We start from the raw sequence: 19,066 nt of genomic DNA, 5'->3' as shown, positions 1-19,066 counted from the left end.
TGGGATGATATGTTTAGATACAGCTCATGTAGAAAATAAATGAAAAGGAACTTCTAGATTAATACGGATACAAGCTTAAAAGGGGGTTAGAAAGAGAAAAAGAAAACAAATGCAGGCCAAAGAAGCTAAAGGGATGTTATGTAACCTTTACTTAATGGGGGCTTAGCACTTTTCTTATTTTTATTTCTTTTTTGTTTTTTATTTAAGTGTTTGTCTTATAGTATGTTTCGCATTGAGTACCGCAGCAATTTCCTAACGTTGTAAATCTGCTCAACATCTGGCAATAAACCCTTTTCTGATTCTGAACATAAAATATAGAAAAAAATATAAGAGATGTAGTAATCACTTCAAACCAGAAGCGGCGCTTTTTCATATGTACGGTTTGGTATCGCCGTACAAAGAAGAAAAAGAAGAAGAAGAAGGATTGTGGGATTGCAATGGCTGCTCCCTCATCTGTAAACATACGCGTTGAGTTTACGAAAACCGATCGTTAATCGTTTTCTCTGACGCCATTAGTGGTGGTTTTGTGATTCATTTTGTGGTCCATAAGTTGGCCCCAGATGTTTACGTTCATGTGAGAGTGTTTGTATTTTACGCTGACAGAAACACGCGGCATTTTTGCGCCTTCTCGTCTGGACACTAGCAGCTCGAAGGCTAGCCGAGGCTAGCCGCTCAGTCTGAGGTATGTGATAGTTTTTTTTAAATGAAACTCTTACCCACGAGCTCTTTTATGGAGCAATGTTAGCTGCGTAAATATAATGCGTAGAGCTCACGTAAGCATGTTACCAACTACAGCGGAAGCGTATAGAGCCTCAAGTTAGATTTTGATACTATTAATGTGATAGGTACTAATACATATGTGACTTATTTCCCACCAAAGATTTATTTATTTCATTTTGGATCGGGGTAAAAAGTTATTATTGCTACTTCATATCCTGGAGGTTTTTTTTTCCCCAAACATCAGTAGTTGGTCAATAAGTAAATAATTTAAATGTTATTACTCTGTGGTTTGGATTATTGATTGGAGCCTAGCTTGGACTCTGAGTATGACTGTGAAATGACGGCCTATCGATACAGTGCTGTGAAAAAGTATTTGTCTCCTTCCTGGTAAATATAACCCGAGTAAATACACACGATTGGAGTTGAATCCAATCGAGATGCTTTGCCAGGTGGCTGAATTAAAACAGTTCTGGACAGAAGTGTGTGCACGGTGATTCTTCTGGGATGATGTGAAAGACTCATTAGTAGTTATCACAAGCACTTGAGGCAATTACTTTTTTACACAGGACCAGGTTAACTTTTTTCCTTAATAAGTAAAATCATCATTTAAAATTTAGTTTGATGATCTGCAACATAAAAGTGTAATAAATATGCAAAAAAAAAAAAAACCTGAGATAGAATGTAATTATGTTATCAATGGTGATATCACCAGCGAAGATTACTAGCACTCCTCATATCATAACTTCTTCACAGATAATGGATGATGACGTGTCAATGCATAGGCTGGAAGGATCCGATCCGACCGTTCAAGTTGGAGGTCTGATTGTAAAGAAGAAGAGCGCTGCTGCAGAGCCCCATGTATTTCGGGCACCCACTCCACGCACATCTTTACTGGGCTTGGATCTTCTGGCAGCACAGAAAAGGAAGGAGCGTGAGACTAAGGAACAAGCAGATTCTAGCAGTGATGACAGGAGTAGCAAGAAGTCAAAGGTTTCCTCCTACAAAGACTGGGAGGAAGGTAAAAGTGACTCTGGATCTGATGAAGAAGACAGTGATGACAATAGCACTGCTAAAAAAGAGAGGTAAGTGTGAGCACTCTACAAAGAATAGATAGAAAGGTATTCCATTCATTTTATGAGCTTAAAAAGCTTTCATTGTGGCTTGTGGAAAAAGTTTTTACAATGTGCTGTTTTATAGTTTATTCGTATATGGGATCGTGACTTGGAAATGTTGCAGAGAGCAAAAAGTCACGGTGTACTTGACTGAGGAATTCTCATCAGAAATGCTATAATGTAATTGAGAATCTTTTATTTTTGTCTCGCTAGCAGGAAGTATCGTGTGACTGGTTCAGAGACGCCCTCAAACCCTGGAGGTGTCAGCGAAGAGTTCAGACGCAGACACCAGCAGAGGGAGAAGGAGAGGCGCGAGCATGGAGTCTATGCCTCTTCTAAAGAGGACAGAAACAGAGAGAGAGACCGAGAAAGGAGTAGAGATAAGGGCAGAGACCGACGCAGTGAAAGAGGTGACTCCATAAATCATTTGGTTTTCTAATAGTCATTAAAATTGACTTTTGGTTTTAGTCCATCCATCATGATTTTAGTGTGATATTTTTTTTTCCTTTTTTTAGTATTTGTAAGAAAGAACCACTCAAAACTCTGGATATTCCATTGTTTTTTTTGGTTTGTTTTTTTGTTTCAACGTTGTAGATCAGGTGATAATGAAAGCAAATATTAGATCAGTTGAGGATGCTGAGATTCCTTTGCTTTTGTCTGTTAGATGACCGCGAGAGCGGCTATAGCCGTGGCAGCAGCAGCAGTCGGTCGGAGCGTTGGGAGCGCAGTGAGAGGAGTGAACGCTCACAGAGGGATGGGTGGTCCGATCGCATCAGCCGGGGCAGTAAGAGAGATGAACCCCAAACTCCACAGAGTCGTCCCAGAGGTTGTTTTGCTTTTATTTGAATTTGTTTTATTGCCATGTACAAAATGTTGTGTATTCAACTTGATCACTTACCTTCTTTTGTTTTTACATAGATTCTTTCACTCCCTCCCGCTCCAACTGGGATGAGGATGACAGTGGTTTTGGCAGCTCAAGGCATTCCCAGTGGGAATCTCCTTCCCCTGCCCCGTCTCACAGAGAGTCCGACCGCTCGGAAAGAAGCCAACGCTCTGGCCGAGAAAGTGAGAGAAGGGACAGGTGAGCAACTGTCGTGTATTGTAGCTTACATTTTTGTGACTCAGGACCTGTAATTTTTATTTCTTTCTTTGTACTGATCAAAACTGATATTATATATGTGACCCCACACAGAATACAATATATTGAATTGCATTTAGAATTATCTTCAGCTCTAAATGTTATCTGGCAGCATGGCTATTTGTATTTTATAAAAAATATAATTCGCAGCTCTTTGCTGCGTATCACCAAGTGTTATGATCATACTGTTATCATCAGTTTCTTAGAGGCTTTTGTAAATATGATTGCACTTTGTGTGAAATGCTTAACTGCCACTCGATGCTAACATCATTTATTTGCTTTTAGATCAGTTAGATCAGGTCGTTATCCTGACGACACGCCCCTGCCTACCCCATCCTATAAGTATAATGAATGGGCCAATGACCGAAAGCATTTGGGGTCCACACCTCGTTTATCACAAGGAAAAGGTACTGTTAAAAAATTGAACCTTCATTCAACATTTATAGTATGCCGGAGAAATTTAATTTCTTTGTCTTTTCTTCAGGGAGGAAAGAAGAAGGTGGTGCAGGAATTATGTTTGATAATGAGAACGAGAAAGAACAGTGGGAGGAAGACCAGAAGGTGAGTACTAAATTATCACTCCTTCATGCCTCATACATAAGCATTTTTTTTCTGTTATCTGATTATTTAACTGAAATTACAGCAAGCTGACAGAGACTGGTACATGATGGATGAAGGCTATGATGAGTTCCACAACCCTTTCACTTCCACCTCTGACGACTACATAAAGAAGAGAGAGCAGATACTTCAGAAGCAGACTCAAAAAAGAATATCTGCCCAGAAACGACAGATCAATGAGGTACAACCATTCTGCTTCAATATTTACCAAAATCAGAACTGTACACCTGCATGCAGTGGCAAATCTTCTGTGTATCTGCATACATGACTTGCCACTGCATGCAGGTGACCTTTGTGTGTGTGCATGTCTTTTAATAATAGTAATAATAATAATAATACATTTTATTTAAAAGCGCCTTTCAGAACACTCAAGGACGCAGAATAATAAAAGCAACATAAAAGCAAGCAGTTTACACAATCATAAAAGAATAAGCGATAAAACAAATTTCAAATAGCAGAGTGGAGAGGTTATGTGGAATAAGCTATTTTGAACAAATGAGTTTTGAGTTGGGTCTTAAAGAGAGAGATGGAAGAGATATTTCCAGAGTTGAGGAGCAGAGCAGCTGAAAGCCCTGCTCCCCATGGTGGCAAGACGGGGGGGAAGGGACAGAGCGAGAAAGGGAAGAAGAAGGTCTAAGACACCGAGATGGGGCGGTGATCTTGTGTGGGCATACCTTTGTAAGAGGCTGTGATTCTTGTTAAAGGATAACGAACGGTGGGAGACCAATCGAATGCTGACCAGTGGTGTGGTGCAAAGGTTGGAAGTGGATGAAGATTTTGAGGAGGACAATGCCGCCAAGGTTCACCTGCTGGTTCATAACCTGGTCCCTCCCTTCCTGGATGGAAGAATAGTCTTCACTAAACAGGTAAAGCCTCTCATCATTAACATTTCCAATCTCTGAGATGTTATATTTGTCTCATGATTACGCTTGAGGAATTTCTTATCAATTTTAGTGTCAATATGTGCGTGTTTGTCCTCCCGCAGCCAGAACCTGTCATCCCTGTGAAAGATCCTACTTCTGATATGGCCATCATCTCTAGAAAGGGCAGCCAGCTGGTCCGTAAACATCGTGAGCAGAAAGAGCGAAAGAAGGTATGCTGGGCATGCAATTCCACTCAGACAGGTTCACAGAAAAGGATTTAGTGACCCTGCCTCAGACTTCATACTGAGGCTAGTTCAGTCTGAGAATGGTAATGGCATTTAGTGCAATGCACAATATAACTTAGTGTGCAAAAGTATGTAAAGCTGCTGCAGGATTCCTTGCCCTTTTGAACACTGAAGACATTTCTTTATAACTGGCTTTGGTTTTGGGATTGTTGTGTCATGCTGCAGAATGAACGTGGGACTGATGGGACACCTGCCTCATGGAATTACAAAATAAAGACTCTAGACATCTAAAATGCCTGAAAGTGTTGCACAGTAGATATATTATATAATAATAATATGATAATAACAGATCTATGATCATATTACAGATTCCTGATTGTAATAATGTAATCTGTTAAATGCCCTATTGTGCAAGCTGTCATATACATTGTGTAGTTTGGTATTGCACAGTTGTGTAGGAAGCCACATACGATCCAAATCTCTAACAAATGAAATTAATATGTAAATGAATTGTGATAGGCTTACGAACGCATGTCTTATGCTACTGTTGTCCAACATTCCTTCATTAAATGAATAATCACAATATTTTAATTCGTGTCGGTGTGAGGAATAAATCATTAATGAGGCAAAACTATTGGATGACTCTGACACCAGATGCTGTATTCACTCTTTTTCTGATCTGAATATGTGTACCTGCCCTTAATTATGTTTTCAGGCACAGCACAAACACTGGGAATTGGCAGGCACCAAGTTGGGGGATATCATGGGTATTAAGAAGACGGAGGATGAAGACATGCCAGGGGGCAAAGCTGTAGGAGAGGACGGCAAAGTAGATTACAGGTGAGCTGACAGACATTTTCTCTATTAATAATCTGGCTTGTAGCATTGAAGTCTAGTGTTTGTCTGATCTACTGTATTCATTTTTTTGTTGTTTGCTTTACAGAGCAGAGCAAAAATTTGCAGACCACATGAAAGAGAAGAGCGAGGCCAGCAGTGAATTTGCTAAGAAGAAGAGCATTCTGGAGCAGAGACAGTACCTGCCTATCTTTGCAGTCAGACAGCAGCTTCTTAATATCATAAGGTATTGATACCAAGACTATGTTGGTTGTTTTCCACCTTTAAAATGTGTTTGACATTAAAAGACAGAGGGATGTGGGTGATTGGCTGTTTGGACAAATATTTGTTTATACTCATCAACTAAGCAGTTTATTTGATTTTCTTACTATTTAATGGATGGTGGAATTAGTTACAAGAAACCCGCATTAAAACTGAGATGAGTTCTTTGAATATAACCTTCAATTTTTAATTGTGTTTACTGCAAACTGCAGGGACAACAGCATAGTGATTGTTGTTGGGGAAACCGGCAGTGGGAAGACCACCCAGCTGACCCAGTACCTGCACGAGGATGGCTACACCAGATACGGCATGGTGGGTTGCACTCAGCCCAGAAGAGTGGCTGCCATGAGCGTGGCCAAGAGAGTCAGCGAGGAGATCGGCACCAACCTCGGAGAGGAGGTAAAGCTAACACACTGGAGCCATCTTGCATATTCTGTGTAACACTGCCATCTAGTGGGCAGGAGGAAAATATCAGGTTTGTTAGCGACCTGGAATGTGGTAGTGAATGAAATAATCAACTTCAAGTGCTGAAAAATAGTAGTAGGTAAAGGGAGAACCTATGTTTTTAGAGGGTTTAAAATAATTCTGTTTTACTTCTGTCAGTAGGTACTATCTTTGCTTTAATTGCTTCCCCCCTTTCATTTTTATTAAAATGAATATCTGTGCATGTCACACAGGAGTATTGGGTTAGTGGTCATTCTCTCACATTTTTTTTTTTTTCAGTTTCACTTGATTATTTTGACAATGTTTCCTCTAGGTTGGTTACGCAATCCGATTTGAGGACTGTACATCTGAGAAAACTCTGATAAAGTACATGACAGATGGAATCCTGCTCAGGGAGTCACTGAGGGAGTCGGACCTGGACCACTACAGTGCTGTTATAATGGACGAAGCTCACGAGCGCTCACTGAATACTGACGTGCTGTTCGGTCTGCTGCGTGAGGTCGGTACAACATACTTTTATGAGAAGAATACTCGATGATGTCAAGCAAGCTCTTCACTTCTGTTTGCTTTTCCTATCAGGTTGTATCTCGGCGCACCGATTTGAAACTCATAGTTACGTCTGCAACCATGGATTCTGACAAGTTTGCATCATTTTTTGGCAACGTACCTATATTCCATATTCCAGGGAGAACATTTCCAGTTGACATTTTGTTTAGCAAGGTATGTTTATGATTTTATTCCTTATTTCGGGTATAAGAGCCTTTCTGTGAACCTTGTATCATACGGGTAATAAATGTAAATTAGGTTGCCATATTTTTACCTCAACATGAAGCTGTCAGTTTATGAAATACAACTAGTTTATATATTATGCAAAGTCTGGATGATTTGTTGTGTGTGGTGCTTTGTAGACACCTCAGGAGGACTACGTGGAGGCAGCTGTGAAGCAAGCATTGCAGATTCACCTCAGTGGGCTGTTGGGAGACATCCTCATTTTTATGCCTGGGCAAGAGGACATTGAAGTAAGCAACATGACCGTGATATATATATTTCTTGTTTGGTTTGTGTGCTCTCACCAAACTTATTCTAGTTTTAGTAAAAAAAGAGAAAAGCAGAATTTTTGAGAAAACTAACTGAATCAATTTTGTGAACTTGGAAAACTAAACTAACTAAAATAAAATAAAAACATAGAGGAAATATCTTAGTTTTAGAGTCTGGTAAAGTTTTCAGTATTTCCTTGTTATTGCAGGTGACATCGGATCAGATTGTGGAGCGTTTGGAAGACTTGGAAAATGCTCCTGCTCTAGCTGTGCTTCCCATTTACTCTCAGCTTCCATCTGACCTCCAGGCCAAGATCTTCCAGAAGGTTTTTATCACTTGTGAATTAATTTAAATAAACATTTTACGCAAACTAATAACCTTCAGCTGATTAATTTTCTTTCGTCGCTTGCTAGGCTCCAGATGGTGTGAGAAAATGCATAGTCGCTACAAACATCGCAGAGACGTCCCTCACTGTGGATGGCATCATGTTTGTTGTGGATTCAGGCTATTGCAAACTTAAGGTAGCTCAATCCCACTGAAGATATTTTTATTACTGTACAGTATTTAAGGAAAGTGACACCATTGATATTTACTTCCCTTTTTTTCCCTATTCAAAAGGTTTTTAATCCTCGCATTGGAATGGACGCGCTCCAGGTTTATCCTATTAGCCAAGCTAATGCCAACCAGCGTGCTGGTCGAGCAGGACGTACAGGACCAGGGCAATGTTACAGGTAATATTCAGGCCCTTGTCTGCTTTATGCACACTCGGTATTTGTGCAGACACATTCACATGGCACATTACAGAATTTCTGAGCTGGAATTAGTGCATAGTTTACAGTTTTAGCAGTTTTGTTTTTTTAACCATCATTCTGGTTGAACTGTTAATGTGTTCACAAATTGTGTTCATGTGTGTTGTGGCCATGCCTTCAAGACAGACAGAGGCAGCAAAGGAGGGAGAGTGCCAGAAGCCTAATCTCTGGAGGATTTCATGCAGTTTGACTGTTTGTACGGCAGGAAAGGAGATCCTTTTAGAGGTTTTACTTGACCTCTCGCTCTTTGGATATATTATAAATTATTATAACATATTATAGAGACTTGCTGACGTGCCTACACATAGTGAAGCATTTTGTATTTGAAATGAGCTGTGAGGCCCACGTATGCTGAGATAAATCCTACCCACCTGCTCTTAACACACAAGCTCACAAAAATATACAAAGAATCGGTTTTGGAACAGCTTTACACGGCGCAGTCGAGGCGTTTGAGCAGCTGCGGATGTGAGAGCGCACAGAGAGATTCACGGTGATTTACTCAGCTCGTGTGGAGAATTCCCTGTTCAAAGATCCTTTGAGCGTGTGTGGGTGCCTGCAGTAGGCACCCACACACGCTCAAATCCCTCAATGTTCAAATCATCCTGTAATTATAAGCACCTACACCAGACTGCTGTAATTGCTGAAAGAGATACTTTAACCCATGCTCAGGAAGTTTCCCTGAATTCTAACTTATGGAGTTTCCCTTTGCAGTCGTTCTACAGTCGGGTCCATAAATATTTGGATAGTGACACTTTCTTTGCCTCTGTACATCACCACAGTGGACTTTCAATAAGATAAAATGTAGACTTTTGCTTTCATTCAAAGGGTTTGATAAAAAATTATTGCAATAACTGTTTAGGAATTCGAGACCAAGTTAGAGAATAAGTTCACTGAAAGGAGTATCATGACCGGTTGAGGCCTGTTCCCTCGTGGTTTAACGACTGAAGGATGTTAGGCTGAAAACAAAAAACTAAATAAACCTTTAAGAGACAGCAGAAACTTTAGGAGGGGTCAAATCAACAATTTGCTATGTTCTTAAAAATAATGATTATACTGACCAGGTCAGCAGCTTCACAACATCTAACAAAGTCAAAAACACCATCAAGTAGGTGGGGGTATCAGGAGTTTCCTTGATGAGGTGCAGACCACTGTTTAAAGTCAAGAATGGGAAATCCAGATTAGAGTTTGCCATAAAACATTTAAAAGAGCCCGCACAGCTCTAGGAAAAAAATGTAACAGATAAAAGCAAAATTAACTTGTTCACAAATCATGGGAAGAGAAGGGAAAAGGAAACATCTTCAAACTGTGTGAAAATGACTGAATTGTAATTGCAGTTCATGTAAAAAAATAAATAATGAAAATCTTCCAAATTAAAGCTGGAAGTCTGCATTTCAGTTATTTGACTGTGTGATTTAAAAATGGCACGCAGTGGCTTGTTTTACAGTCCAAAAGCTTACGGACCTGACTGTATGCTCGGTACTTTCCTAATGACGCGTGTCCACATAATAAGATGAGCATATTTCATCTTCTCCGTTCAAGCTCTCAGTTTGCTTCAAAAACAAGCAAACCAGTTTGACCGTTACTCTGTGTCTCCTCCGCCCGAACAGGCTGTACACTCAGAGCGCCTTTAAGAACGAGATGCTGACCACCACCATACCAGAGATCCAGAGAACCAACTTGGCCAACGTAGTCCTGCTGTTAAAGTCTCTGGGTGTTCAGGATTTGCTCCTTTTCCACTTCATGGATCCACCACCTGAGGATAACATGCTCAACTCCATGTACCAGCTCTGGATCTTGGGAGCTTTGGACAACACAGGTTTGTGTCTAGTGTCCAACCGGAAATCCTCCCCCCATTTAAATTGATTTCTAGTACGTCGACTTTTAAAAAAAGCGTACAATTATTATATTACAAGTATTATATTTTCCGATTAGTGATGACATAAAATAAAACTAAGTCTAAATGTATTTCTATATCCTCCATCTGTGTTAAATGGACATGTAAAATTATATACCAAATTTGTTGTAGCAGGCTGGACTTAGCCCAGGTCAGTCGTTTTTTCCAGTAGGGCCAAACAATATAAATCATTTTCCTGACGTGATGATAGAGGATATTGGGTATTTAGGAATTGCATTTCCCCTCTGAGCGCTGCTTTGAGCTGATACATAGTGATTGTGACACCCCAAACAGGCACGAGACCGGCTTCTGTAAAGGATGCTGCATTGATAGTGCAGACGCTGCAAACAGGCCTGGAGGAGACAGTTGTGAGGTTTAGCCAGTGGAGTAATTGCCTAGTAACTGATCCTGTGTTTGATTTGACTGGTCGGGTCTCATTTTGGTCTCATCCTTAGCCAGATTCCAGGGGATTTAGGGATTTGGGGATAAGGGGGACTTTTGATGATTCCCTGTATGGTGTGTTAACAGCAGATTATCTCTGATTAAGGCTTACCTGCCCCAAACTGGCTTCTCTGCTACTCTGCTTTTCCTCCTCGTAAGCTTCTTAGACTCTTTCGTCTAATCATTTAAATCAGAAACTGCAAAGTTTTTTGATCTCACACTCTATTTTTTCCCCTACAAGTATTCTCAGCTGTCAGCAGTTCATTCTACTCTCTCACAGTGAAAGATAAATAAGTGTCACACAATGCTGCCTTCTCCCTTACGCCAGCAGGCTTTTGATGGAAAAGCAGCTTATCCACTCATCTTAATACTTGTCCCTCCTACATTCTTTACATGTCATGTACGTTTATATTGCACACACGCTGAGTTTGTCACGGTGTCCTCTGTCGTCCTTTCAGGAGCTTTGACACCAACGGGACGTCTGATGGTGGAGTTTCCGCTTGACCCCGCCCTCTCTAAGATGCTGATAGTGTCCTGTGACATGGGCTGCAGTGCTGACATTCTCATCATCGTCTCCATGTTGTCTGTGCCAGCCATCTTTTACAGACCTAAGGTACAACTCCTTTTTTTTTAATTTTTAAGAATGTGATTTGTTGTTTTTTCTCGAAAATAAATATGAGCTCCCGTCACATGACTTCTTGAATGTGAAAAGGTTTGCTCTAAGAAGCAAATGATGACATGAGAATCGCATCAAAAGCCTGACATCTGCACTGTTTTAGTATATTTTGGTCCATGTAAAGCCCAGGGAGCTCTTCGGAGTTTAAAAGCTTTCCTTTTTTTTCCCCTTTCGTATCGTGCACTGTTCTGGCTCACTCTTAGCACCCTCATGGCATTATTTTTAGTTGTTGCCTTTTCAGTGGAAAAGCTAATTCACTGTACCAGACAGAAGACAGACACAGTTGGTGACTAGCAGCTTAAAAGTCTGATAATTCCCTCAGAAATTAGTGGAGACTTAAAAAAAAAAAAAAAACAAAAGTAAAGGAGAAAGTGAAGAAAATGAATGTTGGACTGTGCTACGTGGTGGGGAACATAACTCCATCCTAACAAATTTGACGTATAATATTACGTTTCTGCTACACGCTGGTTAGCTGTTACATTTTTAAACACTAATAAACACTTTTAAATATTAAACTCTGTCTGTGCGTTTTTTACAGGGTCGTGAGGAGGAGAGTGACCAGGTGAGGGAGAAGTTCTCAGTCCCCGAGAGTGACCACCTCACCTACCTTAATGTGTACATGCAGTGGAAGAACAACAATTACTCTAGCATCTGGTGCAACGAGCACTTCATCCACACCAAGGCCATGCGCAAGGTCAGACTTGCACTGCTTCACCTATTCTCTCGTTCACTTTGCACTTGTAAACTCTGCTATATGAATATTGTGCAGTTTTAATGGTTAATAGTGTCAAGTTTGCTGTTTGGGCAAAGTTTAAATCCTGTGAGATTTTCAGGGTGTTACATTATTGCAATGATATGTATTTTTAAAACAATCGTAAGCAGCCAGGTTGGACTTGTTTTGTCTGTTGGGGTCTACCTCCAATAAATCCGGTGTTTGTGCAGGTGCGTGAGGTACGCTCCCAGTTGAAGGACATCATGGTGCAGCAGAGGATGAACCTGGTTTCCTGTGGTTCAGACTGGGACATCATCAGAAAATGCATCTGTGCTGCTTACTTCCACCAGGCTGCCAAGCTCAAGGTACTTTCTTCACTTACGGTTTCCTTCAGTTAATATGTTACACCTGGTGGCGACTGGTTGTGGCAGATGTATAGCAGCATAATTACAGAGTGGTGAAATATCCCCCCTGGCCTCCCATTAATACAGCGGTAAAATCTGAAAGGAAATTTAAAATCATGACTATATAATCAAGGTTCTCAGTTTGACTTATGTGTAGGCAGCTAACCCAAGCAATCATAGTAATGCTGGATATACTTTAAATTTATTTTCCTGCTGTCCAACCCAGGTGGAGAAGCAAATTAGCCCAGATGACCTGCTTTGCTCTGACCTTATAGTGCAAACATAGACAGAGGCACACTGCAGGAACCAGGATCCTGAACATTTAATTTATTTATGCATGTGTTTGCTCCCAGGGCATTGGGGAATATGTGAATGTGAGGACAGGTATGCCATGTCACCTCCATCCTACCAGCTCCCTGTTTGGTATGGGCTACACTCCCGACTACATCATCTACCACGAGCTCGTAATGACCACAAAGGTAAGAAGACTGACTGCTGCATATTTTTGGCAAAAAACAGTTGATGGTTTTTAATGTTGCTGATGTTAACTTGTGCTTTGTGTTGCAGGAGTACATGCAGTGTGTGACTGCAGTGGATGGAGAGTGGCTAGCAGAACTGGGACCCATGTTTTATAGCATCAAACATGCTGGAAAAAGCAGACAGGTAAGTCAAGAAATGGGTGGAGCAGCATGCAGGTGGATGCTGGGGTTGTGGAAGGGGTGAAAGAGCAGGCGGCTCTGACAGGAAGGTCAGAAGGAGAGGTGGGAAATTTTGTGTAAATATAAAATATACATTTTTGTGTTGTTTTTGTTTTGACCCCTCAGATTTACTTTGTAACCCGTAGCTGTGGTCCTTATCAGCTTTTCGGTGTGGTGGCAACTTTTCTTAAAAAAAAGATTTTTTTAGACTCAGGAGTAACGTAGTTTCCATCCTAGTTGTGGAGCACTGGACTGGCTCTTTATTCACCTCAAAGTTGCGTGAGAGAGCGTGGGAGTTTGCCCAACCAGTCTACATGTGTTTTGTGGACCGTGTCCCTGTGAGCATCCTGTGAGTACAGGCTGACTGCCCCGTTGCTATGAACCATTTATTCCCTGTTCAGTCGTAGTGAGAGCTTGGTTTGCGTCGCCAGCAGTAAATCGGATCCTTTCCCATCAGGCCTGCCCTCGTTCATAACTTTTATGGATAGAAATCCTAGTCGCAGCCAAGTGGTGTCAACTTTGACAGACTTAGGATCAGGTCTCTGCTCTTCGCAGATGATGTGGTTGTCTTGGTCTAATCAGCTTCCACTACAGTGTAAAGTGGCTGGGATAAGAATTGGCACCTCCAAAGATTTATTTTTAGGGTTTACCTTTATTTTATATTTTTAGCAGCAAAGAGGAGAAGAGAAAGATGGGCAGAGAAAGCAGGGGAAGACATGCAGCCAAGGGCTGCAGGTCAGACTGGAATCCAGGCCCACTGCATTTCAGCTGTAGGGCATTCGGGCACCTGCTCAACCAGTGAGCTAAATCAGCATCCAGCACCTACAAGTCTGAGTCCATGTTCCTCGGGTAGATTGCTCACTCTGATTAGGGGATGAGCTGTTGCCCCAAATGGAGGAGTTTCTGTGGCAGGCCTCACAAGTGAGGGGATAGGGAGGCGTGAGATTGACACCTTATGAACACAAGCTCAAAAAAAATTAGATTATGGATACAATTGGCAAAAATGAGCTTCCTCTGAAGGTGGCTGGGGAATAGAGAGGGGGTGAGGGACTCAGAGTTGCTACATCTCAACATCGAAACCAGCCAGTTGAGGTGTGTTGGGCATTTGACGAGGCTGCCTTCTGGACGCCTTCCAGGTGAGGTGTTTCTGGCCGTAGTGGAAGAAGGCCCCCGGGGCAGAGCAGCATATGCTGGAAAAGTTAACCCCTCAGCTGGTTTCGGAACGCCTTGGAGTGCCTCCGGATGAGCTGGAGAAGTTGGCCTGGGAGAATGAGGTCCAGCACCTCCCTCTGGATAAGCGGCAGTGGTAGACAGGTGGAGTCACTTGTTCCAACCTGGAAATATCCTCAGGCAGAAAGACAGATCTATAAGTGAAACGAACTAGACTTACCTGCACCATAAAATTCTCTTCTCAGAAGAGCGGAGACTGTTAATAGCACTGATTTTAGAATAACATGTTAACATTGACTTGTGCATGTAAACATTTCTGTATTCTTCTTTTTAAACCATTTGTCCGTGTTCGACTTGTAGGAGAACCGTCGCAGGGCCAAGGAGGAGATCACCAACATGGAGGAGGAGATGGCCATGGCCGAGGAGCAGCTGCGAGCTCGTCGAGAAGAGCAGGAGAAGAAGAACAACGTCGGCAGCGTGAGGTAAGGCGGCAACAAATCTCCCCTCCTTTTGGTTCTCTACACGGGCCTCGTCCAACAATAGTTCCCTGTGGCCCTCATTTTCCATACACAGTCAAGATTAGAAACGTTTAATTTACCTACCCTGCTGCCAATCCCCTATCTCCACCCCTCCCTCCCTCCCTCCCTCTACTCCACCTTTCTCACTCTTCATGATGAGCTTTTCTCACCTCTGGTCCCTCCAGACGAGACAAAAAGAAATAATATTGACTCCTGGCTGACCCCCATTACTGCAGCAATTTAAATTGTGCCATAGCAGAACAGAGAAAGGAGGGGAATGTTCATTTTCAAATTAGACCAAAAAAATTAATTTCACACCCATCTCCGAGCTTTACATAGAGAAATAGGGTTATAAAGACAAATTTAAAAAAGTCCCTTTATTGTTAATTAATCAGCTGGTTTTTCTGTCTCGAGCTTAGTGTGGCCACATCTGTGACAGATATGTTGAAAATAATCACACTCGAGGTATAGGATTAAGAATCAGATTTAAGAAGAGGAAGCTGGGCGTGTGATAATGAAGTTGAAGGCTCTCCTGGGCTCGTGGCTGTCTTTGTCCTCTGGCGGGCCTCACGAGCGTCTCCTCTCTGAGTTCAGTGTGACTGGGATGAAATATGTTGTCGGGCGTGCTTTCGAGTGGCAGCTGCTTATCACCCGTCTCCCTGCTCAGCAGCGCAGATCACTGCTGTGAATTAGTAAACAGCCCTGTTGCTTGTGTTGTGTATAAATGGGGAGCATTGAGTGTTTTTGGAGCCTGTGTGTTTGTTCTATATGAAATGCTTAAGAGACAACGCAACAAGTTTTAACTCCAATGGTTAGCACCATCTCTCTGTGTGGAGTTTGCATGTTCTCCTTGTGTGGCTTCCTCCCACAGTATACACGAGTCAGGTGAATCAGCGATTCTCAATTAACTTGAGGTGTGAATGGAGTGTGACTGCAACAGACTGGCAACCTCTGCAGGGTGTATCCTGCACCTCACACTAAGACAGAAGAAGAAAGTGGTTGGATGGTCTTGTTTTCAGAAATAGAGATTTTGACAGTTTTATTCTGTAATGTGCTTGGTCTTCTTATGAATTCTACTCCCCCCCCCCTAAAAATCCTAAATATTAAATACATTTCAAAAGAAAAGTCTCAGCTTCCTGTTGACACATTAGGTTGAAAAGCATTTAGTAATAGTAAAGTGTAAATTGCACTTTCCAGCAGGTTCGAGTTACCACTTCTGCTGTTTGAGAGCGGGGAGCATTTAATAAACAAACAATATTTATCAGACAAACTGAACATGCGGTAAAAATCTAATTGAGTGCACTAATAGATGTAGTTATCTGTCATATAGTGCAGTTGCACACCAGTCAGCAGTGATTACATTTTAAAACTTTACATAACATTAAAAATTAGCTGGAACATGTTAGATCAAGTATTCAGATATATTTAGTCCTTTAGGAATGGTCAGTGGGCCAGCTGACACTACACTAAAAAAAAGCATATCACTGTTATAAAACATGCACCACCAGTCAGACATTCATGTTCATTGAGCTTAATGGAGCTACTGGAAGCGTTTGTGTTAAGGGAAGCACAACATTTTCTCCCAAAGTGACCGGTAAGCCAGAGAGCAGGGACAGATTGACAGAAGGAGGTTATGGCCTGATTGTTGTAATTGCTGCAGGTGTGTGTGTGTTAGCAGGAGGAAGGCACGAGAGAAGTGTCAGTGTCACACTGCTGTAATTAAAGATGATAGATTGCACTGTCAGAGGCGTCAGGCTCTACGTCCCAACACTCTTCACAGAGACACACCGCTCTGTCTTTTCATTCATTCTCCTCTTCACGCAGCTTTAAAAAAACCCAGCTCTTTTAACCCAGAGTAGGAAACATTCAGTGTTGACCAAACACCGCAATAAGGAATAAAGCTCCTGTTGTGTATGTTGCCACAGGAAGTAACTTGTCTGCACCTGCTTCTCTCTCCTGATTCAGGGCGGTGAAAATCTGCACGCCAGGAAGGAAAGAAGAGGTCCCCATGACACCCAGACACACCCCCGCCCGCTTCGGACTGTAAAACGGCTTCTGGAAGTAAGAAGCTCCCGATCCATTTCCGCTTCTAAGCAGTCACTGTCATCGAGGCTCGGACCACACCAGCAAAAGCAAAAACAGAGCAGCTTTCAACCATTTCTTCCTCCCAGTGTGGCCGTCAGCTGCAGTTCATGTTCAGACCACTAGAGTGAGAACTTGTATAAGGCACAAGACTCGGAGACTAGCTGGGTTGATCAGAAAGCCTCCCTCCACCTCCATCACCTTCACTAGCTGTTTCCATGATGCATTTTAAGGAAAAAGGACTGTGCTGTTTTCTTTCTTTCTGTTCCCCCATAAACAGTATTTATATGTGCTTATTATTGAAAGGCTTTTAGAGAGGTGTTGACAATAATTGTACCTCCACTAAAAACTCAAACGTAATTTTCTATATTCCTGACGGTATTGTCAGAGTGCAGCTGATAAATGGTAAGCTGATGTAAGTGTTACGTGTCTTCATGTCCTTGTATTTACTAGTTCTTGCAGTGTTGTGACTTGAACGACACGTGCCACCTTGAAGTGCTCCTCTACAGACAGAAGCACTATTGAAAATGTACTTGTGGCACGAGTGTCTACTGACTCTACAGTCGTATTGTCTTACGCCCTAATACTCACATGCAGGCTTAGGCAATTGACCTTTTTTAACTCCTGTTGACCTTGTTCCAACAACGTACTGTGGCTGATCATCGCTTCATTATTTCACCACGCTGGATTAAATATATAAACGGTGTCACTGTTATGGCAAACATTACCTTTTTGGTTTTCCTTGAAACAGATGTTCAGAAATGCTCATATGCCTTTGTTGGTGTGCACCTTCCTCTTTACCCTCAGCTGACCAGAATGCCATGCAGCTTCACATAGACTGGTGTGTCGGTTTTTCGTCCTTTTACATGAAACTCAGCTTATGTTTCTTTTTCTTTCTACATATTTTACAAATGAAAATAAACATTAGCAATTTTAATTTTTTTTTTAAATCCAGTGTAGTTCTGATGCATTTTCTGCACATTCATGCAAAACATTGGTTGGTTTTGCAGTGCTGTGAATAATGATTTGATAAGTGAAAATGATGCAACTCAGTTTTTGCTTATGTATCTATTAAAACTAAGTGGCAAACAATTAATTTAGAAGTCATTAACTATGATCATAAAGCATGTCCGCCGTTAAATCAGGTTCAACACCCAGAGGTTGGGCACTGAAAAGGTAACAATGTTCTCTGTTAACCAACCAGTTGAGTCTTTATTAATATTTTTCATCATATTTGATCAAAAAATACTCCAAAAGTCACAAAGAAGAAGTTTGAGAAGAAGATGACCGGGAGGAGACGACCACGACTGGAAAAGTTTGCCAAGTGTTAATAAGGAAGCATCCAAAAAAGCTTAGGTAACAGCTGATTAAAACAAACTGGAGGCTCAGAGGTTTGTCTGCACGTTGTCCAACTACCCAAACGCAGCCACATTGCTGATGATGCGAAATTTCCCCCGTCAGCTTCACATTTAAGAACTGAGGTGAGTGAAACTGATCAAAGGGAAACAAAGTGAAAGCCTCACATCTACATGTGTGCTGATATGTTTTGGATGAAGAGCTGGGCAATTAAAGCTGTATGTAAATCTTCAGGTTACAAGACTGTTGAACAACGCCTTGGATGGAGAGCCAGCGTCTTTATCACAGTCACACTTAGATTTTTTTTTTCCCTTGTTTTTTCATGTTTCTTAGAGGAAACCTTTCCTGCCAGCTGGCATCAATGTGCAAGGAAAGACGAAACGAAGCTCTGTCTGCTTGTGAATTCTACAAATGCCAGCAGTGTTTTCCCTCTCAGCTGACTTCCTTTTCCACAGGCCTTTCTTGTTGGTCAGTGATCGTCTGTCTCACTGTAACTCTAATGCAAATAAGCAATATTATGAGTCCCCTCAATCCCCTCATTTCTCCAAGTCATCTTGATTGAGTGTGGCAGGTGGAGGAGGGGATGGATATAATGGACTCCACCAACTTTAATGAGACAAATCTCAGCTATGGGCTGACATTTTGAAATTGTCCTTGTGAATGACAGTGTCAGCAGTCACCTTTACTAAAGCTTTCCAGGGACGGTGCCTGTAATGATGGAGGAATTAAAATGGCCTCCAAGGCGCTGCATGTAGGAGCCACAGGATTAGGGCGTAAAGCCACGCCTCTTAAACAGGCTCTCCTGCCACACCCCGAATAAAGCAGACGCCTTTTCATGGAAGTAGCTCATCCTCCACGGACTGTACATCGTCACCCCGAGATGTGATGGAGGGATTATGTTAGCTGTTGACCACTGTGAGATTTGTTGAGATGAGCTGTCTCTCACATTAACTGCCCCGCCCTCGCCTTCCCCTCAGTCGAGCGTCTGGTGGCTGACAGGGACAAGCTCCGC

The 19,066-nt window shown here is 41.9% G+C and overlaps 1 protein-coding gene across 1 annotated transcript; it reads left to right on the top strand.

Moving 5' to 3' along the window:
• Positions 1–454: 454 nt before the first annotated feature.
• Positions 455–17,529, top strand: dhx38 (DEAH (Asp-Glu-Ala-His) box polypeptide 38). Its single transcript, XM_085354740.1, has 27 exons — positions 455–682; positions 1,474–1,802; positions 2,046–2,242; positions 2,497–2,658; positions 2,751–2,913; positions 3,256–3,377; positions 3,455–3,531; positions 3,614–3,769; positions 4,293–4,454; positions 4,574–4,681; positions 5,412–5,536; positions 5,640–5,777; positions 6,025–6,211; positions 6,570–6,755; positions 6,836–6,976; positions 7,165–7,275; positions 7,503–7,619; positions 7,708–7,815; positions 7,913–8,025; positions 9,711–9,919; positions 10,897–11,051; positions 11,653–11,808; positions 12,057–12,191; positions 12,584–12,709; positions 12,798–12,893; positions 14,459–14,580; positions 16,582–17,529. The coding sequence occupies exons 2-27, from the start codon at positions 1,477–1,479 to the stop codon at positions 16,661–16,663; spliced, it is 3,780 nt and encodes a 1,259-aa protein (XP_085210866.1). The 5' UTR covers positions 455–682; positions 1,474–1,476; the 3' UTR covers positions 16,664–17,529.
• Positions 17,530–19,066: the final 1,537 nt, after the last annotated feature.

This window comes from Diplotaxodon limnothrissa, linkage group LG1 (genome assembly GCF_057381915.1).
Source record: "Diplotaxodon limnothrissa isolate DT_005_m linkage group LG1, D_limnothrissa_male_GT1.1, whole genome shotgun sequence".
Taxonomy (NCBI): Eukaryota; Metazoa; Chordata; class Actinopteri; order Cichliformes; family Cichlidae; genus Diplotaxodon; species Diplotaxodon limnothrissa.
Note: the sequence above shows the minus strand (reverse complement) of the source record. Positions and strands in the feature narration are given on the sequence as shown.

Excerpts from the sequence above, each read along its gene's own strand:
- dhx38 (XM_085354740.1), top strand. The coding sequence starts at position 1,477 with ATGGATGATGACGTGTCAATGCATAGGCTGGAAGGATCCGATCCGACC. Across the intron at positions 7,276-7,502 it reads CTGGGCAAGAGGACATTGAA|GTGACATCGGATCAGATTGT; the intron begins GTAAGCAACATG and ends TTGTTATTGCAG. Across the intron at positions 12,894-14,458 it reads ATGCTGGAAAAAGCAGACAG|GAGAACCGTCGCAGGGCCAA; the intron begins GTAAGTCAAGAA and ends TTCGACTTGTAG.